We start from the raw sequence: 27,748 nt of genomic DNA on the forward strand, positions 1-27,748 counted from the left end.
GAAAATCTTGAGAAAAAAGTTGAGTTCCTAAGAACTATAAACTCTCTTAATACAGGATGAAAGTAAGGGTTAATGAAGCACTAAAGCATTCATAATCAAAAAATCTAAAACTGACAGAAGTTTTTTTAGATCCAAGTCTTTCCCATAGATTTTATGCCAGCATAGCTGAAAATTTAGAACCATGCAAAATGTTCAAAGTTCCTACATTTAAATAAGAAAAAATAATCCTTAAATTTATAACTTAGACATTGTAGCTTAACCTGCCATTTATCCAACATGTAATTTGATATATAATCATATTATATACGTTCTTGCTCTTCTGTATAAGCACACTTTTCATCAACAGAATTTCCAACATATTTATTTCCTCTAATGCATTTCTAAGGTCTTCCTAGTCATGACTATGTCTGATGAATACTATTGAAATCATATGATTGATGAGTAAGTTAACAACTTAAAATTTTTATGGAATAATTCTCCAGGCTTCTTGCAGAACATTCAATATGGAAGGTATTGTTATTTTTTCATATCTTAATTACAGTGCTTAAAAAGACTGAGCATTGAAATATTTAATGACATCAGTCTGCTAAAAACAGACACATACCTTAAGTTCCCATTGTTCCTTCTACCAAAAACAGTGTTACTTTTTAGCATTTCCCCTTCATTTAACTGGAGTGAAAATAGTATTCCTTGCTGAAATAAATGTAATGATATACTCTGCAAATAAACTTTATTCTATCTTCCACCCTTAACCTCAAAGCTGCTGAGTGGCTCCCGGAAAGCAAATTCTTCTTGGCAATGTTTGCTGATTAGAAACCGATTGAAAATGGGAACTTTCTTCATGCATAACCCCAAACTAAAACAGCTCTTCATGTCTTCCCAAGACTAAACATATGCTCTCACACAAAGGAACGGGAACTTGGACCACGGTGGACAAGAGCACCACCTGGTGATGGTGGTAACCCTTTTGTTACCTTGCGCTACGGCTGTGCGCTAAGCCTGGTCTCCTCCTCAGTTCACACTAGCATGGGAAGAGAATCAGCAATTTTCAAAATACCCTTGGATCTTCCATGTCCTAATAAAAAATGCTTCTTCAGGTACCTTAACTTCCAACTACACTCTCAGGTCTTGAATTCTTGTTCTGAAATTACTCGGTTCTTTTTCCTCCCCATTTGGGAACATTATACCGTCTGGCAAGGGTTTTCTCTTTTGAATTTTCCAGAACTGGATTTCCATGATCGGCACCATTTTGATTTTACACAGAATGCCAGGAAGCAATAATCTGGATACAAAAGGAGGATGGTGTTATACACAGACTACCTGTGAAAAAAAGCATTTCTGTTTAGACTACAAAATTCACAAGGATAGGACCATTTTAAAGAGAAATGTAGATCAAGAAATCCTCCTTTATCAAGCATTTTCAAGATCTTTTTTCACAAATTTTGCCCAAATCTAATAATTACTATGGCTGAAGACTGGACTGTGATGCAATTTATACTTCTAAAGATACCTACTTTTTCCTCTCTTCTGAGGTCTTTTTCTAGTAAAGATTCTTTATTGAGACATAATCCATAACTCTCTGAATTCAACAGGATCCTTAATGGGGTTTGCATCAGCTACTAATTTACTTACCATTTGCCTAAAGGACACAACTTTAACTGTAATTATTTTTCTGTCATTAATAGTCAACTTAATTTATATTCAAAATGTTCTAAAATGATTTTGTAAAAATGTTATCTTTAGTTTTAAACAATGAAAAAGATTTTGATCAATTTTATGATTACAAGAACAAATTAGCATGAAAGTAGGCTAAAAATTGCGAACATGCCTTTGATGAAGAAAACTTCTGGGCTCCCTGCCAATTTTAAAAGAAAAGAGAGATTCAAGGTAAAGATGTTACTTTTTAGCTAGTGTCTGAGTCAGAATCTGGAAACAGAGACCCTTACATTTTGAGTCCTTACATATGCAAGAAGTCTTATTGAAATTAAGTGGGGCAAAAATAAAGAACTCGGAAAAAGGAGATGTTTCTGTAGCAGACAAAAATGAGATGCAGATAGACAAAAATGAGCAGCAGCATTTTTCAAGATTTGAATAATCTTGTATATATTGAAGTATATATAAGGTATGCTGCTAAGATATATAGTATAATCACATATAACTTTTATTTATATGATTATATATACTACATTTATACTGTATGTGTGTGTATGTTTATATCTGTGTATACATACATACAAACACACAGGTACCTAAAAAGTGTGTAGAGAAGAAAAATTCAAATAGGCACTAAATAGCTTCCAGGCACCTCATACATCAGGGATTTTTTTTTCAGAAAGAGCCAGGTAGATAACAATATAGTCTTCTGAAGACAGTTGCATGGGGAACTACAAGCTTTTCAGGAAAAAAATAGCAAAAGTCTTAGTTGCTTTGCAAAGGAATAGACATCTCTTACGGGTAGGAAGGTATGTAACCATTTGGGAACATAAATTGAGAACACCCTTTAGATTAAGATCCTGTGAAGCAATACAGCTGTGTTCTCCTCCCATCAGAGCAGAGGGTGTCAGGCTCCTCCAACAGAACAATTCTGCACCAGAAAGGGAAGAAGGAAGCCTTTGTAATTAGGGCCCTTTTCTATTAAAAATTTATACAATGTGAAAAAGTTGCAGTAGGCAAAAAAGAGGGACTCACAAGGATATATCGCCTGATAATCAGATCTTTTTCTGGGACTGGAAACAGAACAGAATGGTCCCACCAGTTACCTGAACAGCCTAACAACAGTCTTAGACCCATTTTGCTCAAGTTGTGTTCTACACATAACTGAGAAAATATTAGTGTAACTTCTTTTATTGACTTTTTAAATTAACCCTTATTATTTTACAATTCTCCTGACAAAGTGGTTCATGGCTAAAAGTGTTCATTGCATTTTTAATACACCATATATAGAAAAAAAAAGTGCTCCACTGCATTTGAACAAGGAAATGCTTGAGACATGCTATGTACTTCATGCCTTTTAAGCCACACTAAGATTTGCCATAAAAAATAATGGTTTATTCTCTTTTTTTAATCAGCTTATTAAAAACCTATAACTGCTCAGAGGCAGTTGGATTAAGCTACACAGCAATGTGAATATTGGCTATCTAGGTCTATAAGTACTATCTCAGAAAAAAGAAGACGCAAAATGTACATTAAAAATACACCTTATACTTGATATGATTAATGAACATCTACTACTTTTGATAATTAGAACTGTTATATGGTATTTTAATGTATATCCATAGAACCATAGAATCATAGAATCGTTTAGGTTGGAAAAGACCTTTAAGACCAATGAGTCCAACTGCAAACCTAATACTGCCAAGTCCACCACTAAACCATGTCCCTAACCACCACATCTACACTTCTTTTAAATACCTCCAGGGATGATGGCTCAACCACTTCCCGGGGCAGCCTGTTCCAATGCTTGATAACCGTTTCAGTGAAGAAATTTTTCCTAATATCCAGTCTAAACCTCCCCTGGCGCAACTTGAGGCTATTTGCTCTCATCCTATTTCTTGTTACTTGGGAGAAGAGACCAACACCCACCTCACTACCACCTCCTTTCAGGTAGTTGTAGAGAGCAATAAGGTCTCCCCTCAGCCTCCTTTTCTCCAGGCTAAACAATCCCAGCTCCCTCAGCCGCTCCTCATAAGACTTCTGCTCCAGACCCTTCACCAGCTTCGTTGCCCTTCTCTGCACACGCTCCAGCACCTCAATGTCCCTCTTGTAGTGAGGGGCCCAAAACTGAACACAGCATTCGAGGTGCAGCCTCACCAGTGCTGAGTACAGGGGGACGATCACTTCCCTAGTCCTGCTGGCCACATTAGTTCTGATACAAGCCAGGATGCTTTGGACTTCCTGGCCACCTGGCCACCTGGGCACACTGCTGGCTCATATTCAGGTGGCTATCAACCAACACTCCCCCAGGTCCTTTTCCTCTGGGAAGCTTTCCAGCCACTCTTCCCCAAGCCTGTAGCGTTGCATGGGGTTGCTGTGACCCACGTGCAGGACCTTGCACTTGGCCTTGTTGAACCTCATACAATTGGCCCCAGCCCATCGATCCAGCCTGTCCAGGTCCCTCTGCAGAGCCTTCCTACCCTCAAGCAGATCAACACTCCCGCCCAACTTGGTGTCATCTGCAAACTTACTGAGGGTGCACTCGATCCCCTCATCCAGATCATTGATAAAGATATTAAACAGAACTGGCCCCAACACCGAGCCCTGGGGAACACCACTTGTGACTGGCTGCCAACTGGAGTAAACTCCATTCACCACCAGTCTTTGGGCCCGGCCACCCAGCCAGTTTTTTACCCAGCAAAGAGTACGTGCATCCAAGCCATGAGCAGCCAGTTTCTCCAGGAGAATGCTGTGGGAAATGGTGTCAAAGGCTTTACTAAAAGTAAACTTTAATTTACTTTAATCAGTATTATTCTCAAGAAAAGTTGACCTAGAATTTACCAAACTAAGCTAGGCGCATTCTTTCTGAAACATAATATTTGGAAATGTTGTTGAACTAGCTTGTAACAGTATTAAACATGGAAAGTAATGAATGCAGAATTATTCTACCACAAACCACTTGTGGCAAAATATGGCAGTGATCCAATCTATTACCTCTTTTACTTGAAACTCCAAGCAAGGGTGTCCATTTATTATCCTTAATTATCTATGTGTGGCTGCTTAATTGAATGGATTGCTGATGGAAATGATCTTTTAAAGGCTCTGTGTCTCAGAGACCTCTCAACCAGTTCGAAAAAGAGAGTTACAATGACATAGTATCAAAATTAGGCCCCCAGGATGCATCCTAGATCTTTCAAGTTATTATATAAATAATATATTCAAGATGTAACTTCTTGGTAACTTTTCAAAAAGTAGAATATTTCATGCAGGAAGTCCACAGCTTGCTCACTTGGAGAACTAAAATTTCAAGAGAACCATTCATTTTGGTTGGGTTTTTTTTTCCTGAAGGGTGATCCAAAATGTGCAAACAAGGAAAATTTAGTTCTAACAATAGTCCCTCTGAAACAGCTAGCAGAAATGGACAGATACTTCAGGAAGAGTAAACTGTCCTTTTCGCTATGTATGATCACAACATGAGTGTGTCTCATCTGCTGTACTTCCAGATCAAGAATTCTGTAGTTTCCTAAAATTTATGAGGCTGTCTGTAATTTGTTTTTCCAGAACGAAGTGATGTTTTTTCCAGTGGCTTCTCAGTTATTTGAACAGTTGGAGATGAAACTCTGCTTTTTACAAGTGTAGTATGGACCACCAAGTTACCACTCCACTGCTCAATGAAAACGAACACTTAATTTTCTTAAGTCATTATGGCACTGTTGGCTCTGAAGAGAAATTTCAAGTTACAATAATAAGCATCACATAATAGTTGGAATGGTTGATGAAAATTGATTCTAACCTTAGATTTTTATATATACATCACTTGAATCACACTGCTTCACCCGTTTCCTATATCCCACTACTTCAAAAATATTAAAAATATACTTGCTGGCAGCGCTAAGCGTGACAGATCAGGCCTCACTCTATTTTCACAGTACTGTAAACTAGGAGTACCTAGTGAAACAATGGATTTACACTGCTGTAAAACTGATGTAAATGGGATAAGCAAGCAACAAGGCTCGGCACCCCATATGAAAATGCTTGGAACTCCTCCAATAAAAAGGTCATGCTTCAGAAGACAAGCTTACTCTTTAGATGATGTGGTAATGGATGCTATAAAACCATAAAATGCTTTGCATAGATAAAATTCACACTGGCATAGTGGCTGAGATCCACACATTTGTGACCTCAACACTTCCCTGCTGCAACAATGTCTGAACTGCCAACCTTGAAGGAGCTCCTATTACTGAAGGAAAAATAATTTGTTCAACTTGTAGAAGCATGTTTACAATATAGGTGCTTGGGTACCGTGAAGACGGACAGGGTATGGAAACCTAAGTAAACCGGCTGCATCGCTGTGGAGCTCTGTCTTCTATACTAGCTTCATGCTAAATGTTGAGTCAGACCTAGGGTAAAGAATTGTGGGGTCATGATACTCAGAGATATCCCCAGGACTAACCAATGAGATTGCTACTTCTTTAATCACCACAGTCTCTGAGGAAATTCGCAATATACTGCACGATAAATCTCTTAGTGAAAAGAACAGGAATGAAGACAGGAGAGGACAGTGCTACCTCAATCTGGATCTCAGTGCTATGTCTGAACTCCAGAATAAAAGACATTTTCCTCTCTTTAGTTCAGACACACACACACCTACACACAGAAGGAAAAAAAACTAGCTTTTATTTTAATCAAGTGTACAAAGTACTGAGAAGCCACAGTGGACCTTGTGTGTATGCTTGCGTGCAGTTTCAGGACAGGACTCCCACTGAGAACAAAGGATGCACAGAATGAATGTCAGAAATGTTCATACTTCGTAGAACCAGTATTTCATATTGGGAATTTAAAAATAGAGAAAGACTATCTCTGTATAAAACAAAAATGGAAAAAGACCTTAAGAAACAAAAAAGAAAAAAAGAAGAAGATTTATTCTTTAATATCTTCTGAATGTTACTGCAAAATAGCAAAACTGGGGTACTGTTTATGACTTAAGACACCCACATTTCAGTAGCTACCATGCTAAATTGATAATTCTTCACAAAACCAGCTAAAACATATCTGTTGGTTTTACATGTACTGGTAAAAGAGAACTGGCACCATAAAATACTAAACACCACAAGTTTTTAGCTTTTCTGTCACATCTCAGTGCATTTAATATCCTTCTGTCATATTATTTATGACTTCACAAAGAAACCAGTTATTTCCCATTATCTCTTCAATAAATAAGTAAAGCAGAGCATGCTGCAGCACTACAATTCGTTAATGAGATGCCTACAAAATCGTCACGGTGTCTAGTCTCAGAAGCTTGCACAGCATCTAACTATTAGAGTTCGCCTCAGCCCTTAAGAGTAATTGCATTTTTTACACATTGATATGTTCCAACCTGACGGCTGAGACACACATTTTGGAGTGGATTACATAAAGTAAGTAAACCTTTCCATGACACATTTAACATTTAAAAAACCAAAAAATTCTAGCAGTGTTTTCAGCTCTCATTAACATTTCCACGAGTCTATCATAAGAGAGTTGCCTTCCTTTCTGATAAGGAAAGCAAGTCAAAACTTTTACTTCAGATTTCATGTGGGAAAAATCCAACACTCCAGTCCCCATTGGAATGAGTTCTTTTAAAGTTATGAAATAATGACACAGAAATGTTAGATTATATACTGTAAGACATAACTAGAATCCTGATCTAAAGCCTGCTGAAAAAATGAAAGCCTTTCCATTAGCTCCTGTGGGCTTTGGCTCCAAACCCCAATGCTGGTAGATATAATTAACTTTTCCACCCGTTTATCTATATTGCTGCTTAGGAAAAAAAATACACAGGTGAAAAATGTTTCTTTTTTGTATTAGATCAATAAGATTGTCACAAATGAAAAGAAACTAGTGTGAAATTACTTCTACATTTAGAAAGACAAAATATTTACCAATATTTTTCAAATACAGTAGGTATCGTTTCCCCTGTAGTTTCTAGTGGTCTTTTTTACCATAAAATGTAGTGTTCACTATGTATATTTCTTTAGTTTTATTCACTGTAGGTTCTCTCATTTCATTTCACTAGTTTGTACTACAGTTCCATAATATTCCTCTACATCTTTTTTCTTCTAGCAATATTTTATACCTTGGAATATAATTTCAGCTGTGTTTTCCACTATTTATTAAATGCACTATCAAGGATGGAAGATTTAAATGCTGTGAATTTTGTATGCTTTCCCTCTTTCTATTCAATTAGCAGAAAAAGATTTACCCAGGACTCTTTAAAGATGTGTACAGAGGCTATTGTAATATAACCATAATGCCTCAAGAGAATATGGGCATACAAATTTTTCTGAGGTGACCTGTTCAATATATTCCGTGTTGTTTCTCCTGAGAAAGATGCTGTCACTCTGTTTGAGGGGACAATGCCATTAGGAAAAAGCACCTTGGGGAAAGAAGCTTGAAAATGGAATAAGGAGCAGTTAAACTGCATTGGATCATTACACAGAACAGGACCTCAAATCTGAAGGGGAAAAAAAAGAAAAAGAATTCATAGATCTGACATCATGGTCAGTTCATTTTGCTGTCCTGGAATGGGATTCAAGTAGAAAGTGAAGACACTTTTGGTGTGTGCATGTAGGTTTTTGCATGTGAGTTAGTGTTGAAGCTCCCATTGCAGTCATTGCAGTCAGTGAGTCTAGAGGGTGATTTAGCTCACCTGAAAGTAGACCCATATATTTGAGCATCTCACCTAGGTTCATATTTAGACACTCCTGAATTCTGTTCTCTTTTTCTTCAAGTATGTGATTCAAGAGGAACAGATTAAAATCAGCATTATTTTAATATGAGATAAGGAAAAAGAAATTTCTCAGTCAGAAAAGGAAATCAGACATAAGATGATTGGTAAAATTCCTGGAAGAGTAAAGTAGAGTAAAGACATCAGAAAAACTTTTTTAGTCAACAACCCATCTCAGGCAATGAGGATAAAGATACGTGTTTATCCACAGAACTCATTTACACATGCTATATGATTACTGTTTAATAAGCCATTTCCTTCCAAGAAACAGTTGTGAATATGCATAAAGTCACTCATGCAGTGCATCCATGCCAACAAAGCTGCAACGTGCTCTTAAATGGAATAAAACCTAAGAATAAAACCCACTCTCTCTGTCCTTCTTCCAGGATTTTCAGAGTATTGGCATTCGTGTCTCATATCAGAAAAAAACTTAACTGCAAGTTTATTTGTTTTTCATTAAACAAATTATTTAGCTAATGGTCATCATGTATGGGAGGAACCTAAGAAAGTGTGGGCCTTCTCACTGGGAGTGATGGATTTTAATGTGGAAAGGCAAGCAAGCATAGAAGTGCACATAATAATCACTGTGCCATTGATACGTATAGGTCTTAGCCAGCCATTCATTTTAACTGATTGCTTGACAGATCCTTGTTAGGGAACTGAGTATTTCTTCTTTATGCCCATTTTATATAAGACCTTATCCTAATATAGTTAAGCAGGACAATCCCAAAGTATAGGCAGAACTATCAGTTTAAAAGTCCTTTATACCAGTAGGATAATGAGAAGATATAATATATGGCACATTTTTCACCAACTATTTTAGTAAACAGATCAACCAACAGATAAAACCTTTATTGCTCTAAATAGCACTGTTACACCAGTCCAAAATTAGTCACATCAGGCTCCGACTGTCATGTTCTCTGATGCTATTAATGTGTGATATCCTTTCAAGGTTGCCTGAAAGTTTCTGTGAGTTAACAAGACTTTGGTAAGCTAAGGAAAAAAATATGCCAACTTGTTCCCCTTTTAGCTGTAAGAAACTCTGAGCAAATTCCCTACTCCAGTGCCAATTATGACCAATTTCTGTGAAATACTCGGGGAGGGATCCCATGTATGACTCAACCTGCATGTTACCAGAGGAGATGCTGTATTATTTGCTTCCCATAAAGAGTTTCCCCTTGATAAACAGCGGACAGAATAAACCTGTTACATCAGAAATCGGAATCTATTATCATACTGTTTTTCTGATGATGAAACTATGCTTCAATAAATGTAACAAAATTCTGTCTTTTGCTTTTCTCACCCTATCTCTGTATAAGGTACAGATAGCAATACATGTATTGCAGGAATCCCTGTTGCACTGCCATGGAGTTTGGTTTAAATCCTTAGAGTCTCAGATAATTAAAATAATTAATTGTTGTCACCCTCAATATCTTGCTAGAGTTGTTCATACACAAGCTTGATGCAAAGTCCTCTCAGGTCAAATCCAAGTGTCTAATTGACTTCCATGGGCTTTGGATCAAGTGAATAGCACTAAATCCTGCAAGGCTTTCAGCAGTCCCAGGTGCTGCAGCATTTATTCATGTTCCATTGAAATGCTTATTAAGCTTAAATGTTTTGAAACTGACATAAGTTCTCATCACCTTGTAGATTACGACCTTTGATTATATAAATAGCTGAACAAAATAGAGATGTAAGAAATAACTGTGAGTTTAAAGCAGCTGTTTTCCTATTTGCACAGTTTTCAAGCTTTATGATATTCTTGGACCATCTGAACCTTTGGTACTTAAGAATAGCTATCTTTTATCCACTGCCCATGGTTCTTTGAAAGAATTTAGGAAAAAAGTATAAAACAGCTTATTTCCCTAATCTAATCCTGACCCAACTCACAGTTAAGTCATTTCCATTAACTGAGAACATGAGAGGGTGAGATGAAGGAGCCGTTTACCCCAATGCCCTGTCAGTGGCCAGAAGCAAATGACATGGGTAGGATATAAGCAAAGGCAAGAATACGGTGATACTTCCCCCATTATACCTTCTCAGCTTTCAGCAATCTGCAGCTTAAGGACTTCCCAAGGCAGATGTTGTATCTTTTGTATTTGATATGCATTAGTGGATATTTTGCCATTAATTTTTCTAATTGTTTTTTCAGTCAGAAAAGAACAAAACGGTAATGGCTGGAACATGGCCTTTCATCATAAGAAGAAATTGTTCTCTCATAGTATTGTTTCTTAAAAATATTATCCATTCCATGTATGGATGAAAGTCAAAATTGTTTTGAACTGAAATCCCAAAAGCAATTCAAATCAAACAATCCAAATGTGTAATTTCATTTTGAATTTTTGTTCTACATTTCTAAACAAAAATGAATAAAGAATAAGTTGTTTTCATTCATAGATTTTTGGAAACAGGAAATTCATAAATTGTATTTTCCAACTACATTTTACTTTTATCAAAGTTGCACTTAAGAAAAAAAAAGTTCAAAGATTCCCACATAGATTTTCTATTACCTTACATGGCAAGAGCTCTTACTGTGAAACTTCTAGAAGAAATATGAGGTTTCTTTTGGAAAAAGTTCTAGATATTTAATTGAACATATTCACCTTATCTTGATAATATCTTAGTCTGGCTGCAAAAGTTCTTGGCACTTTTTATAATTCTCTGATCAAATTCAGTAAACAGAATCAGTGAATAAGTTACCAATTCTTATACTATAGTAATGAAAACTGGTGAACAGATATACTGCTCTTCTACGTCGCACCGCAAACCTGTTGTAGTGAACCTGACAGACCACAGTACATGGAAGAGTTAGTGATCCACATAACAGTGAAACTGAGTAAGCGTAGTAGGCCTGTGCTGCACGTCCATCCCAGCCTTCAGACTGTGCTGTGCCTCACAAATACCTTGTCCGCAGGATAAACCTGAGTAGATCATTGTAACAGAGGAGCCTGCAGGCAACTCAGTAGTGGTGATTACGCCACCTGTGTGGCCTTGCCGTCATCTAAAAGTGCAACAAGAAGTTCTCATGAGAACATCCTTTATGAATAGAGTTGGTTTATTGTAAAAAAAAGAAATTATATAATAGCACAAAGGACCAAAAAGGAGGATCTTCTCTCCATGGACAGGGTCTGTGAAGCGTGCTGCATCCAATACTACATGAATGCATGGTTCCCAGCATCTGAAGGGACATAATATTTACTAGCTATCTATATTCCTTTTTTACTCTTTCTTATTAAAACAGCTATTTTATTAAGCCATTTGTTGGGCCTTTCTTGTCAAGATCCAGAAAGAATCCTGCACCATGTCTCTCACCTCACACCCCACCACCCCACCCCTGCATTGAACACCAGTCACTATCAGGCTGCTCTCCTGAAGGACTAGCAATTCAGATTTCTAACACTGTCTTCATCTATTTCTCTCTAGCAAACTAATTAGGTAAATAATTTCTGTGCAGACATGTTGCATGGGTCCCTGTTCTGCATTTGTTTCTTTAAGACAGTGGAAAAGTGGTTGCCATATTAAAAATATCACTTAAAGTCTCAGAAGTATGTAAACAAACTTGTCTTCATACAAGGATGTGTTCCAAGGACAAATTAGAATTAAGCAAGAAGCTTAGGAAAGAGCCTACATTCTCTCCCATCAACATCATCACTCTTCAAGCTTGCAAAAAGCATTTATTTGAACAGCAAATGGGAGGAGCACTATTGTTTTTAATATAATTAAATTAATTTCCCCAAATTATTAAATAACCACTGTTGCCCCTCAAAGGAGAACCAAACTTTCTGTAGTGGTGCAGCGGTGCAGGATAGCACTTTTGCTTTAGAACTCATTTGGAAGTTTATGATAAAGCTGCCCAGTTAAGGGGAAAAAAGAGGAAATGTTATTTCTTCTGCTGTTTATTCATCTCTTTCCGCCAAAAAAAAAGTTTAACATGCCATTTAATGCACAAAGGAATATAATTTCATGAAATCTTACACAAAAGAGAAACATACTGAAGGAAATGTGGTTATTTCACACTAGTATAGAACCGTACTAGCTGGCAAATTTGAGATTTGCTGCTCTGGAAAAGCAGAACATGAAGACAAACTAAAATGAGTTAAATCAAATCATTGTTGATAGCAGGATTTCATACCAAATTACAGAATTTCCTCACCAGAGAGATTGGTATGATTTGCAGAGAAGTGAACAAAGTTCAGAAGGTAAATGAGAAAGACATAAACTCTGAAGCAGTTTTGACCATAATCCTCTCTTGTGGCCCTCAAACTTCTGCAGTGCTCCAGTCTGGAGGCAGCTTTAAAGAAAATGGTAATTTTTAAATTGAATTAAGTATGAAAATGAATACTGCAATGAGGATAGTGTCCCTGCTGAAATTTATTTTAGTGTGTCTCTTAAGATTTTCAGTCTGCTTCAGAGCTATGCATTGGCAATGCCTGACTGCAGGCTAGAGCTCCGACACCTCCTGGAAGACACTAGAATAACAGCATGGGGGAATATGCCTGACACCTCTCCATCGGGGCACTTTAAAAATGGGCAGTGGTGAAACATTTAACAAGACCAACATGTGAATCAGTTTTTAGGTTTCCCATTCAGAAGAACGGGAAGAGTTTACAACCTTTTGAAGTTAAGGTTTTCAAGCTATCCATATCTTAATTCAAAAGCATTGCTATTTGAAGAATGACTTCTTTCCTGCAGAAAATTACAGTGGATACTTACTTAAATGTTTCTTTCAGTTTTCTAGAGGCTTCTTCTAAACCGGAAGAAACATTAAAACGCCTTATTATTTTTTTTCAATTGTTTTTTTTTTTAATGTTGTTTGGAAAAGGCCGAAAAGTTGGCAAAAGCATTGAAGTGGCCTTGAGGGTTACACAAAACAAGAATATTTTGAATTTAAATGTAGCAGACACATTGCCTTTTTGATAAAGTGGGAATTGTCATCAAATCCCAAGCACGTACTCTGCTATGATATTTGAAAGGAATATGTTATGGGCCTTTCAGAGTTATATAACTGGGAACAAAGAGACTAGACCAAACCAGCTAGACATGGAGGTTGGGATTTATCTCATCCATTTCACTTGGTATTTAAATATTTAAGTCTCTGCTAATCATAATAAATTTCATTTATACTCAGTGTATACTCAGTGCAGAGGAATGAGCACCTCCAGATGCCTGCTTCTTTTCATTACCTCCTAAGTGAGACAAAGATGACTAGTTCAGAAGGATTTAACTTTTGGAGGAGTAAGTTAAGGCTTATAAATACCTCCCAGAGATGGTAAGCAACTGGCAGAGAAATAAGTTTGAATTCCACCTCCAGATTCTTCTATAATAATTCTATTGTACAGTATGTCCTGATTGTCTCCTTTAAAAACAAGGATGTCCTACTTGTCTCCTTTAAGAGTTGTATGTGCTGGTTGTCTCCTTTAAAAACTCACACACCTAAGATATGATCTATAAATTCTATAGCTATATCCTTCCACACAAACATAGGCACTGGGAAAAGAACTGTATACAGACAACATGAAAGGCTTATTTAAAGGAAACCTTTCTGCTGTATTTGGATTTGTTTGCTTTGAAAACAAAGGAACTTCTGAGTATATAGCTAGTGAGCTGAAAAATAGGTATCAGAAAGTATATTAAGGCAGAAGATACACCACTAACACTAAAGAGATGAACCAACCTGTTTTCAGCCTTTTGACATGAGTATCTTTCAAATCCACTTATGTGGATCCAAATCCATAGTTCAAACCATTGTCCTGTCCAGTATTCCACACCATCTAGCACTTTTCGCTGTATTTATTTAATTTGTTTGCAAAGAACATAGCAAACAGGGCACACTAAACGTGGTGCCTACATAGAGAAATAGGGAAAGCTCACATATCTTCTGGAAAAGTGTTGCAAAACCCACAACCTCTTTCCTACTGCATGGCCAACACCACTGTAAATCCACTCCATGGATCACTGCCTGACAGCTGTCATGCTGTACCCATGGTGTGAAGAGGGCTCGGGGCAGACAGTGGCCAGAAGGCAGTTGCATCCAAAAGGATTTGTGCAGTTCACTCCAGGCACTCTTTTCTGTCTTCTCCTAGAGACCTGAAACAAAACTGGTTCCTATCTCCCCCTCCCACAACTAGGTTTTTATCTTACATGTGTGCACTGCTGGCCAAAGGTGTCTGTAATTTAAAATCATCAGTTGTGTGTGCCAGACACAAGTAGTCAGCATCATCTGTGGTCTGCAGCTGTGTCTGTCCCCAGAGGAGAGAGGCTGTCACGGCTCTGCTGGTACGGCAAGAGGCTGAACCATGCTGAAGGGCTCGTCAGCATGACTAGCAGCATTGCTTGTCCCATGAATGATTTAATGTATTAAATTTCAAAAGTTTGGGCCTTGGAAGGAAAGAAACTCTAGGTTAAATGAATGATAATGGTTGTAGTCTTTCAGCAGCTACCATTTCTGCAATGATCTGACTGACATGGGGTGAAGGGAGAGAGGTGCCAGAAGTAGCACCTGGTCCAAGAAGTATAGCATATGTATCACATATTACACTTTTTTTGTAAGGAGCTTCCTTTATAATATTTACCTCTAAAACTCAGCACCTTTTGACACAGATGAACATCTTATAGGTTCATTACTGTGTTCACAAGCAAATCAGATAAAACTTGAGGTTCCCTTTCACTTGCAAAATAACTAATACTGAGCTTGCCAAGTCATTAAGCCGATCTATGGACAGATCTACTCTAAACTATCTGTCTGCAGGGAAGCTTCAATTTGTACTCTTTGAAGTTTTCCATCCAGGTGCCAAAAAGGTAAATACTAACTAAATTCCCAATCACTGTAGAGTTTACAATGCAAATATTCAAAGTTTCATTTTATATAAATACCTATCAAATAAACACAAGAAATAGCTGCACCTATAACTTATCTAGCTCTCATTAGGTGTATGAGAATAGGTGTATATACCCTGTTTGTCTAGTTCTGCCTGTCCCTAGTCCTTGATATCCATGTCTCAACATGGATTTGATCAACTGATGTAAAAAAATGCATCAATAACCAAAGCCAACCAAAAAGCTTAGAAAAGCTAAAACTTCTCAATTCTGTAGGTGATACAAGATACTGTGGTATTTAAATTACAAAGTTGCTGTTAAAAAGAGTTGCTACTAAAGATTTTTTGGTACTGCTGTGCTTTCAATGGAAAGGCCACAATTCTTAACCTGCTATTTACCAACAATGAAGCGATTAGATATCCTAAAACAAAAAACTATATACCCTCTTCACAGTCAGATCTGGAAAGCATCTTCAACCTCTCTGCTTTTCATTCCTCTGTGGGAAGCAGGAGAGTTTGGGGACCAGCATGTTGCAGCTGTAATCCACCGTGTCAAAGAGCATCAATTTTGTTCCTAAGCAACCCTGCACAGTGCAGTAGTTGCTGTCCATAGCTGATAAGGATGCTCAGGGAATTGTTAACTGCCTACAAGTGAGAGAGTTGAAAGTTGCAGAAACTGAAAGTGAGGCCACTAACACAGTAAGAAAATTCCTCTTTTGGGTTATAAAAAAAGGGGGAGATGAAGAGTAACAACAATGAAAAGTTAAGGATCCCACTCACATTACATATGCTCTCATACAGAAAACTCTTTTGGTTCATCTTACTGAAATAAGCAATGAGTTAGGATGCAGCAGACACTTTCAGACTGTGAGCTATTACACAGTGTTAAATTACGTCCTTCACAACCTCACAGTCTGACTCTCAGCCATTTACAAGGAATGCCTGGATGGCCAAACTTGCAAGTGATAACTTGAAAGACTGTTCCCTGTGTATCAGCCAAAATATTTTGAGAATCTGCCAGTACACTGAAAAAGACCCCATGTCTCCAGATACATATTTGAAGAAAGTTGGGGTTTGGCCTCAAAATATTTTTTTTTCAAAATAGTAATTAATCAAAGCATGTTAATGTATTATCATAAAATTAGATCATTATAAGTACCTTTATGGAGTTTCACAGTTATTTTTTTTATCCAAGGTGATTTAAAACTATAGTGGAGCATACTTACTTTATTTTAATTTACCAAAGTACTCAGATTCATTAAATAAATTCCTAGAAGTTTATATTGTCTGTTATACCATAAGAAGTTTTATCTATCTAAGCAAACTCAGTCTTCAATAACCAAACAAAATAATCAAACAAAATTTATTTATGCAGATACCGATTTTATAACATTTTTGTTTTAATGTTCATATTATGTTATATTAGATCATATTTTGAAAAAATGATACAAGTGTTCTTAATATTGGGAGTTCTGCTTCGTAAGTTAATTTTTGACATGAAACTTTAGTGCAAGTGGTAGTTAGTACAAAGCTGAGCTAGACACCATCTGGTTAAGAGTCAACTCACAAATCAAAATGTCTCCTCAAAGAGAAAGAACTGTCATACAAGATGCTTACCTCAAGAAAATAACTTTTTGTACAAAGAATCAGGAAAAATCAGGGAAAGGTGTTTTAAAGATGTTTCATTTAGGAACAAAGATTAAGGTAAAAATCAACTAGCAGAGCTATAGACAATGTTTACAAAGCTCATATTACTGCAAAAAAGAAAAAACAAATGCGGGCAAAGTACTTCTCAAACCTCTCACTTAAGTCTACAAACAATATACATTAAAAAATCAAATAGAGACAAAATAAAAAGATTTGCCAGCACATCAGAAAAGGGGATGAATTTGCAGTGGTCAAAATTGAGAATTACGGTTTACCTTTTCTTACCACACATCAGCATCTTAACAAATTTACTGTATATAAGCTAAATATGAGACCTACTGAAACCAATAAACCCTCAGGTTGGATGTTTCTTTGAAAAAAATGGAATCTCCTACCCGACACTGTTTTATTATTTTGCACCTGGTTTCTAAAAACATTTTCATTAATTTAACAATATATGCATGTCATAACTCACATTTCTTACATATCTTTTCATGCTGAAAAGATGTTGGTTTGAAAAACACAGAGACAGAAAATTAGGATCAAAAAATATATTTTCCCTTGGATGCTTTACATTACTCTCTCAGTCATATTACCCCCTTTTTTTTTTCTTGTATTACTTGTTCCTGTTTCCTAAGAATACTATACACACAACGCTCTATCTCCTTCTACAGTGTTACGTGAATATAGGGCATATTGTATTTTAACGAGACCTGAACCTTTGTAAGATCCATTTGATTCTGATAGGGGTAGGACATACCCAGAGTCTCAGTACAGTACTCTACTCATCCTAGCAGTTATTCTTGTGCACATAAGACCATGTTTTCTAAGATGACTAGGTACTTAGTTTCCCAGATTACTTGCTTTCAACTGTTCTCCTTTGTGTTTCTAAGCACCTAAGCCTCTTTTGAGAATTCAAGCTGGGTGCCTATCTGCACCTTGAGATACCTGCCTCGCAGTGTTTGGCTCCTATAAACTAATAAACCCAGGAGATCTCTGTGTCTGTAGGACTTGACTTCACCGTTAAGCCAGCGAGATCAAAGAAACCAGTAACATAGATGAAACTGAAAAACTGGGGATGAAATGCAAAATACTGCTCCTAAATACTTCAGATATGCAAAATTTGACTTTGTTCATATTAATAACATTTTTGTAGGTTTTTAGGCAACCTCGCATTTTCTATAACAGTGCAGGATCAAGCCCTAATTACGTACATTTACACAGTGGCTTCAAAGGCTTTCACCTTCAGCATGGAGACCTGCAGACAAGTAGGGAACAATACTGCACAGTGGAATATAAGGAAGGAAACTTTTTCTAAATACACAAAGAACACGATTGCTTATATGAATAATGTCTTTGTATCTTTAATATTTGCACAGATAGTTGCACAGTCCTAATGTTTTGTTAGCTTTTGTAAATGCACTTAACTGCTAGAATCTGAGCTGATGGTAGTAGGAACTCTGTACTGATCACTGGGTACACTAAGATATGCCTTCTAATAATGCATAAGGTGTGTCTACACTGGTGTGAGAAAAAAAGTGGTCTCATTTGAATTACAATAGAGCTGAATCTTGTTGGACTTTTTTTTTGATGAAGCTAAAATATTCTAGGACTGATGTATTGGTCACATGATCTTCATATGTGCTCATGTTTAAATCTGAGCCTTCATACACCAGATACCCCAGTAAATATTTGTATCCAGTATTTTTCTACAGAACACTTACAGCTGTTGCACATCAGGTGCTCTAGTCAAAAGCACTATTTTGTATTTCATCTCAATTCACATTTATTTAGGTCTATGCTGTGGAAATAATGCAAATTTCTCTGTGTACTTTGCTGAAAATGTTTTTTGTTTTTGTTTTGTTTTTGTCAAAACAAAACCCACAACTTTTTTACTTACCCAGGGGATTATAAAATATTACCAGAGGCACAGGAAGATCAAAATCATACGCTTCAGCAAAAAATACTTAAGAAATACTGGTAGAATTTAGGCTACTAATTGTGATAGGGGTCAAAGTCCAAGCATGGTAACTATTATTGTTCTGGGAAATGTAGCTTAGAGCTATAATTTCAAAGCAATGTCTATGAATTTAAAAACCTTTCCTCCACTGCATGAGCAATGCAGAAAAAAGATGTTTGAAAGACTATGTCTTGCACAGAAATATGTGCTGCAATCTATTGCGCGATAAATGATAAGTACAGAAATATACAGAATCTTTTCCATCACTCTGTCAGCTCTGTTGTCAGGTAACTGATGAAACCTAATAAGGCTGAATCTAAACTTTGTTTCTGTATTTCTAATTTATATTCCCTCTTTTGAACAATCTATCCACTTAACCCTTGCTGAACCAGATTCTTCTCTCATCATCTTACCGTGATGCAAATTATGAACTGCTGCCAGTGGACTATAATGGTGTAAAAATCAGGTAATAGGAGTAGTTCATTAGACTTTCTTTCAAATGTCTGAAAAGTTAACTGTCACCCTGAAATTGCAAGATGTTCTCAACTTATTTTGGATAATCATTTTATTTCTGCAGTATTTATAAGTTCCCATGTTCAGAAATACAGTTTCCATTTCCAGATTTTTTTTGCACAGTAGCACTATTTCTAATACTGTATTCATACATTTATATGGCTTTTATATTGCAAATTTTGCTTCTAAGACAGAGGCACAATGATGTGAGTCAAGTACAGATTGTCATCACTCAGTTTGAACTTCTTGGGTTCGATCACTTAAGGATTTTACTAAAATCACAATATTCACTGAGGATTAGTTGAATGATAGGCCATAATTAATAGATCAGGCACCAGTCATAATTATTCTCTGAGTCGATTTGTTCTGCTGTACTAAGTCAGCATTTTTCTTTTCTACATCCTGGCCCACACTAATCTCATTGTTCTTACTCTTGACTCACAATAACAAGGAAACAAAATTCCATCTGCTTCCACCAAAGCAGCAAATAAATTAAGATTGTGAGCAGAAAGATCTTTTTGTTAAGCATCACCTTCACGCTCTTCATAGCTGAAGTAAGGAAATTCATGCTCAAGAAAAATTAGTGAAGTAAACTAACTCCTGTTCCTCTAAGAGATCTTCAGGATTTTTTTGAACAGGAAAGCTGGTCCTCAGTGCAACTAAGTAGGAATATAATGACTCCTGTTCTCTGCCAAGCCAACAACAGCCCAATGCAGTTTGAGTAATCTTTTATTAGAGAATAAAGAAATTTTTTTCACTGCTATCAAAATGACCCTTACTTTTCAGTATTTCAAATTCTCCCTGGAGCCCTTTTTGAATATCCAGTAACATGCTTTGAAGGTGATTACACTACACTTTGTCCCTCCTCTGTTATATAGTATTCTAACTATTCAGGCTAAACATCTCTGCTGTGAAGAGAAAATAGATTGAGACATCAAACACTTTTGTAAAATACAAAATTCACTAGGTTGTATACAAGAATACAAAAATAGAAAAAAGCTATTTGAAACAGGGTTGAAAATATCAAACACAAAATGAATGAATGAGCCAATATGTAACTATGAGATACAGAAATAATACTCCAACTTTGCTAATCTTTACCTTTGTAATATTCATCATAAGCGTATTTCTAAACTTTTAATGAAATTGTTCACAAAACAAAGATTTCTAATTTTCTGATCTCTTGTTAGATTTTATTGAACTCAATTTTTTTAATATGAGTTCTGAAGAGATGGATGTTTTCAAACTAGCATGCAGAGACCATAAGAAACTAAAGGCACTCACAATGGTCAGAAAAGGAAAACAAGATAATGTGTGTGACATTTGGGGAAAAAAGTGATGCTGTGGAAATTTTATGATGCTCATAAGGAAAAAATCTATCAAAGGTCAGAAAAAAAACTGTTATGAGGAAAGTTCAGGTCAAATGAATGACAATGATGATGAATGAAAGATTTGATCTAGTGGTGAAGGATTAATGAGGAATCTGGAACAAAGAAGCAGAAAAAATAAAGCCAGAAGAGTCTTAATATGAACGTGAAACTTGTCTTGAACAAGGGAGGAAAGGTGCCAAGCCAGCAGACAAATCCCCAAACAGGAAGACTGTGGAAAGTGGTAGTTTGAAAGAAAAGTGGAGAAAACAAATAGATGGAATATACCCATAGGCATGCAATAAGAATGGAAAAGAAGTGAAGATGGGAGAGAATAGAATGTGCAGGAAAATTAAATCCATCGCCCTATTCCCCTGTTCACTGTCTGAGGCTTTCTGTTGTCACATCCAGTCACTTGTTTGATTATAAAGTCTTCAAGGAATTTGATATATCTTAGATGGGATTCCTCATACATTATGGGCTATATTAACAAATAATGAAAATGAATAGTTGCTTTATCTTTTCTGGAAGACACACATCTAGTTTATACAGTCAAAGCAAATAAATTAATAGTCTTATGTTTAAGCTTCCCTTCGTAAAGTATTGTGCTCATCTACAAAAGTATTGTATGACTTGACAAAGCTACCCAATGTAAAGCCTATAAATATAGAAGTTTAACATAGAAGTCAGGTTGCTTTAGAACTAGTCACAGAAGAGCACTGTGTTCCTTATTTAAAGTATAATATATCTATAAAACATAAATTACATTATAGGTCTGCCTGATTTGGGAACAAACATTACCCTTACACCATCAAAACCTTACCAGCTATTCCAGCTCATTTGCTGGCTACTGACAGGGCAGAAGGAAAGTTATTAGATTGTCATGTTATGAGGTGACAGCAGAAAGTGACATAACTGTGTCATTATGGGTGTAGATGTTCACAAGCCCCCATGTAAGTCTGCCAGTCCCAATTTAATGACTTGAGCTTTTTTCTCTGCCAGGTTTTACACTACCCTGTTTCTTGACCTTTATGCCCCTAATTTCTATGCTTTTCATTGTTATCTTGAATCTCCACAAACTGCTTTGTGATGTCTTTCAATTTTATTCTCTTGTCCCTTCTTGTCCCTACTTTAGTTTTGCTTTTGCTACAAGTAATACTGATAAAACAGTAATTTGAAATTTGAAATCAGACAGGTCAGTTTCTGGCAGAGTGTATATTGTTAATCTGGAGTCATCTTTCTCTCTCTTCTCTCTCTCTCATCTCTTTATCTTTCTCACTCTCTCTTTCTCTCCTCCTTTCCTCCTTTCTTCCCCTTTTTTCATTTCTTGCATATAACATCTCTGTGTACAACTATGTACTACTTGAGTTGAGCAGTCAAGAACAGTTAATAGCTGGGATATCCTTAGAGGCTCAAATGTAGTAATATTTGAAGTCACTGGCATTCTGCAGAGGAAAATGTAATCTATGTTTTTTAAAGACACTTTAATTGCTCAGCAATCATGCAGAACTGAGAAATATAGCTCTGCTTCCAAGATAATAACTCCCCAAATTGCAAAGGTCACTTACTCAATAACCTTGCTATCCAGCAAAATACGAGAATGACACCAAGACTCAAAAACTCAACTTTATGTTAATCTATTATTCGGTATTAACTTTCATGTAATTTTGTAATATTTCACATAACCTGCTGCGTACTACTGTCATTTAAAACATAAAGACTTCATCTAGCTTTGTTGCTAAAAGAAAAAAGTTGTTCATATAGAGCATATTTATATAGCCCTAATTCAGCTGAAACTAAAATTAAAAATGAATGGGAGTTCTATATTAGTAAACGGACGAGAAGCTTTAGCACAGAGCAAAGGTAGCAGTACTAATTACAATCAGCTTTCACTGACCCTTGCTGCTTTTCCTTTTAATTTCCCTCTCTTATTGTGTAATTATTCCATCAACTAAAAAGAGTTCAAAGCTTTTATTACATTAATTCTATTTAAATTATTCATATGTATTTAACATTTAAACATAATCTTTATATGGTTATCATGATGTTATTAAAAGGATATCACCTAGCTAATGCATTGATTAAAGATTTCCTAGAAAATTGTGATGTCTGTCATATCTGAACTTATAATCATATCTGAACTTCTCAGGGTGAAACTTTGGATCTCTGTACAACCTGCTCAAAACTTCCACAGTGCAAACTACCTCGAAAAAGGACTCAAGCATGAGTGTACTCTTTTTAACTCTTTTTCTTCCCCTCAGGACCTAAATATTGTATGGCTGCATACTTGAAAATAGGTTATTTGGCTCTATTCAACAAGATTTTTAATGATGTTCGAATCTCATCAGTATTTTTGAGGATTTTACTTGGTGCAATACCTCTGAACCTGAAACTACAGAATAATACTAATTTTTTGGTGAAAGAAGCAAACAAATTATATTAATGCAAAATAGATACCATACCCATGTCATAATCAATTGCAAACTGGCTATAAAACTGAAGACAAAATTATGTTCAGTACCATGGACAAGTACTGCCCAAACTGTCCATAACAGCAAAAACAACTTACTCAAAAAACACCTTTTGTTACAAAAAACACAGACCAGCTCCTGCTCTTTTATAATAAGATTGTACATTCTAAATATTGGTAAATTTTTAAGACCTAATTTGTTGAAATCATCACAGTTCTAATTAAAAATATGTAGCAAAGAGTGTCAGCATCAGAAAATACAGGACTATGGAACTAGCTAGCATGCGTAACTTGGTCCTTCTGCTAACTTGACCCTTCAGCTTGTCACTACCAGAAGAAAATGAAAACCAAAAAAACCCAGGAACCTAAAAAGCAGATTAAAATCCCCAAAGCTCTTGTCACTCCTTTTTACCATAACTTGCCCTTACAAGTAGTATGAAATATTTACAATGCACTATATTTATCTTCATTTGTTATATCACGCTGAAGATAAAAGCTCTGTATAAAAAATGGTGGCATAAGACAGTCCCTTTATCTTTTTCAATATTTTGTTATGTGCGTTTCTCAACTAAATTACAATTGCACATAATAAATCAACTTTTTCATAATAGTTTAATTATGCACTTTCATTTTGCTAAATTTAAAAGTTATACATGTTTCATAAATCTCAACAGTCCCAACAAGATGTGGCAAAATGTTTGACTAATAAAATGATGGGCTTTGTCTTCATGAAAGTGAAAAGTTTGTCTTTTAATATCTGTAATTATTAAATAACGGAACAGTTTCTAATGAATCAACAAATTTTCAGTTTCATAGATGATACTCTACAGCTCAAAATTAAGAATAGGGCAAAAAATTGCATTCTCAAATCAGTCAACCTTCAAAATCCCTCTTATAATTACAGACAAATGCATTTTACAACTTGGTGCACAGAATCAGCTGGTACAATATGACTCTGATATCAGAGACTTTATCAAATAATACTATCTCCCATCTTTCCACTAAACTGCATTGGGGTCTAATGTCAACAATGGCATTTTTTAACTCCTGATTCTCTGGAAGAATTTATATTGCCATTAGAATTATGTTTTAAGACATATGCTTGATCTGTTGTATGTCTCACACTTCCTCAGATCATTTTCCAGAGTCTGTCACCGGTCCGTGTAGTTTGACACTTGTCATTTACAAGTTACAGGTCCATGGAAATCAAAGGAAATGTATCCAGTGTCTTAAATGACATCAGGAATAATTTTTGTGAAGATTAAGGTATCTATACCTGTTTTATTTACATGAAAACAAATCACTTTGTAATACCGAACTCCGTATCCAAGGCTACATCAATACACCACCTCAAACAAAATGGCAGACCATTATGTATGACCAAATTAAAAGCCTGTACTTGGGTTCTCCTTATAATTGTCACTACTTCAGCAACACTGTAACAAGTCCTGTCAGCAAGGACATTACTCTATTAAAAATTAACCGACAACTCACAGATATTCAGAAAATATTCCCATTTCACTATCCAAAACCAAATAAAATGTTAAGAGAAAACTGGAAAGAACCCAAACAATTTCAAGATTTTTTTGTTTTGTTTTGTTATTTGCTTTTTCAGTTTATCTGCAGTTTTGGGGTTTGGGTTATCTTAACTTCAGCAACACTTTTAACTCATTTGCATGTGTAAAACATTTAGAAGGAAGTGATGAGTCGTATTCATAAAGTTCCGTAACAAAAACTTACCCTCGCATTTTTTTCTATCAACATTTTTTTAAATTGAGTATTTTCCGTTCGTGCCAATACACTTGTTGAAATGTTGGCTGTAACCAAACACCAGCTGCACTTACCCCAGTGTTGTCATGGTGACAATGGTGTACCAGAAGGCTGCAGGGATGCTGGTGAACTTGCTGGCTGATGAACCTTTCTCTGCATAGTACATGACTGTGGCAAAGATGATGATGGCCATAGTGAGTGAGAAGAGGAGGAAGCCTAACTCCGAGGCACAACTTTTCAGGGTGTAGCCCAGGATGCGCAGCCCCTGTGAGTGGCGGGAAAACTTAAAGATCCTGAAGACACGAAAGACTCGTAGTGTCACAAAAGCCCCACTGACATCCTCATTATCTGTCATCACCAGGCCAATGTAATACGGCATGATGGCGACCACATCAATGATACTCATGACACTGCGCACAAATTTGTAGCGACTAGGGGCCGCCAGCAGACGTAGGAGGTATTCAACTGTGAAGATCATGACACAGGCAGTATCCAGACAGAAGAAAGCCACAGCATAGCGCTCTCCACAGGGCAGCTCCTTGATGCGACCTGGGCTTACCCCGCAGGGCACTGTCTCCACCACATTGGCAATAACAGAGACGGCAATGAAGAAACCAGTGACATAGTAGAAGACCAGCGCCAGTGTACTGGTGTGTGGGTTTTCAAAGGCCCGCCACATCCTCTGCCGAGCTGTCATTGAGGGCAGGGAGCTCTCAGCTGCATGATCCTGATCGGCATCATCCTGCAGGCGCTCAGCATTCTCACGCCGGCGATCCTTGTACTCCTCATAACAGCAGTCGCCAATGATCTCAGGGATGATGCCAAAGAAGGCCAGCTCCTCATCGTAAGCTGAGATGCACTCCTGACGGGGATAATGAAGCTTCCCAGTACGGTAGAAGTTGAGAATGTGTCGGAAAATGTCAGGGTCCCGATCAAAAAAGTACTGCTGTGTCTCAGGGTGGTAGAAGAAGTCCCGCTCTGAACTGCCCAACAGAGTGTCGGGGTAGCGCTCTAAGGTGTCCAGCCACGTCTGGAACTGGATGCCACTCACATTCAGCACAATCAGAGAGTCCTGGCTTCGCTTCCTCTCCTGCCGTGGAGCAGCTGGCATGGGACCTGTGGCCACTGGCATCCATCCTATGGCCGCTGCCCTGGCAAAGGGTAACCAAGCTGCTACTCCTGCTGCCATGGTCCCAAGCAACTACTACAGCTCAGGGAGTCAATCTAGAGACAGTCCTGGTCCAGCCACTAAAATAGAGAGGGAAAAGAAAAATACAAATGCTCACATATTTTCGAGGCACCAGAATTTCTGAACATTGTTGTGATTAACCGAAAATCTTTTTGCTTCCTTTTTGTTTCCTCCCTTTTTTCATCCCAGAATATCCTTTCCAGGGGCTGGTTAGCCAGTTAGGACAATAAATCAGGGCACTTGGTAATCAACGTATTCAAAGCAGCTACTCTAGCAGCCAGATCCTTTGGATACAAGGTCCATGCGCGGCCCCTGGATGGAAGCAACGGTCCACAAAGCGCTAACCCCAGGAGCCGGCTAGTAGCCCTGGTGCAGCGGTGCAGCCACCTGGGAGGAGATTTTCTTCCACGCGCGATGCAGCCGGTCCCCCCGCCCCTCCTCCGCTCCGCTCCGCTCCGCTCCCCGCCCGCTGCCGGAGCCGGGCCGCGGCCGCCAGCGGAGCCCTCCCCGGGCGGACTGCAGCGGGGCCGCCCGGCGCCGCCGCCCGCTCGCCGTGGCAGGGCGGAGAGGATGGGCCGGGCGGGCCGCCCCCCCCTCCCCAGCCGCAACCCTGGAGCAGCAGCGGGACGAATCCTCTCCCTGACCTTGATCGCCGCCCCGGGGACTCCTCCTGACCCCGGCTCAGGGCCGGGGGAGCCGGCGGGGCAGGGGGAGGAGCTCCGGGCGGCAGCATTAAACTTTAAGGCAAGTTTTCCGTGTAGGAAACGCGTTGAAGGGCAGAGGGGCGTCGGGGAAGTGGCGCCGGGAGGGGGGAGCGCCCCCGAGAAAGGAAGCGGGCGGAGGGGAGCCTCCCCGGGACGGGGCGTCGGGGCACGGACAGGGGCTGATCCGGAGCGAGGAGACCGGGGGGGAGGGCGGGCAGAGCCGCGGTGGCGATGGCGGGGGTAGGAGCGGGGGCTTTGGAGGCACCCGCGGAAGGTGGGCTGCGTGGGGCATCCTCGGGAGCGGCCGAGCGGGCGGCGGAAGGCGAAGCCGGGAGAGCCTGGCGGTGAAGAGGGCGCGGGGCAGGGGCTCCCCGGCAGCGGGGGAGGCCAGGCCGGGCGGGGGGCCGCGGAGGCGGGCGCGGGGCAGGGGCGCGGGGTTCCGTAGCGGCTCGGCGGTCGGCGGCGGATCATTCCCCCCCTCCCGCCTCCTTCCCCTCGGCTCTGCTCTCGCATCCCTCCCGACGTGCTCAGCCTGCGGCACCTACCTGGGAAAGTAGTCTGGCGAGAGCCCTCAGTTGCATAGAGACTTTTGGAAATACGGGCTCTGCCGCTAGATCGCCGCGCCGCGCCGGGAACGGCGGGGAAGTAGTTGCTCCTGAGAAAAGCTTGATCGCATCCAAAGGGACATCGATAATAAGGCTTTCCCCCACCCCCACCCCCCTCCGCCACCGCCGAGCGCCAAGCAACAAGTTCAAGGGGTGGGTGGGGGGAAAAACAACGTAATCGCGCCTGGCAACTCGGCGGAGCACGTCCTTTCGGGGCGCGGATCCTGCGGCGCGGGGCTGCCGTCAGGCGCGGCTGCGGCTGCGGCCGCTGCCCCTGCCCCTGCCGCGG

General features: G+C 38.6%; 1 protein-coding gene across 1 annotated transcript in view; it reads right to left on the reverse strand.

The window, feature by feature from the left end:
• KCND2 (potassium voltage-gated channel subfamily D member 2) overlaps positions 1-27,445 on the reverse strand; it is a 290,461-nt gene extending 263,016 nt beyond the window's left edge. The window contains exons 1-2 of the mRNA XM_075491556.1: positions 27,400-27,445; positions 25,036-26,209 (exon numbers count right to left, since the gene is read on the reverse strand). Of these exons, the coding sequence (XP_075347671.1) occupies positions 25,036-26,150 (1,115 nt within the window). The 5' untranslated portion in view covers positions 26,151-26,209; positions 27,400-27,445. The remainder of the gene's footprint in view (positions 1-25,035; positions 26,210-27,399) is intronic.
• Between the last annotated feature and the right edge of the window lie 303 nt (positions 27,446-27,748).

Source organism: Mycteria americana, chromosome 1 (genome assembly GCF_035582795.1).
Source record: "Mycteria americana isolate JAX WOST 10 ecotype Jacksonville Zoo and Gardens chromosome 1, USCA_MyAme_1.0, whole genome shotgun sequence".
NCBI classification, from domain to species: domain Eukaryota; kingdom Metazoa; phylum Chordata; class Aves; order Ciconiiformes; family Ciconiidae; genus Mycteria; species Mycteria americana.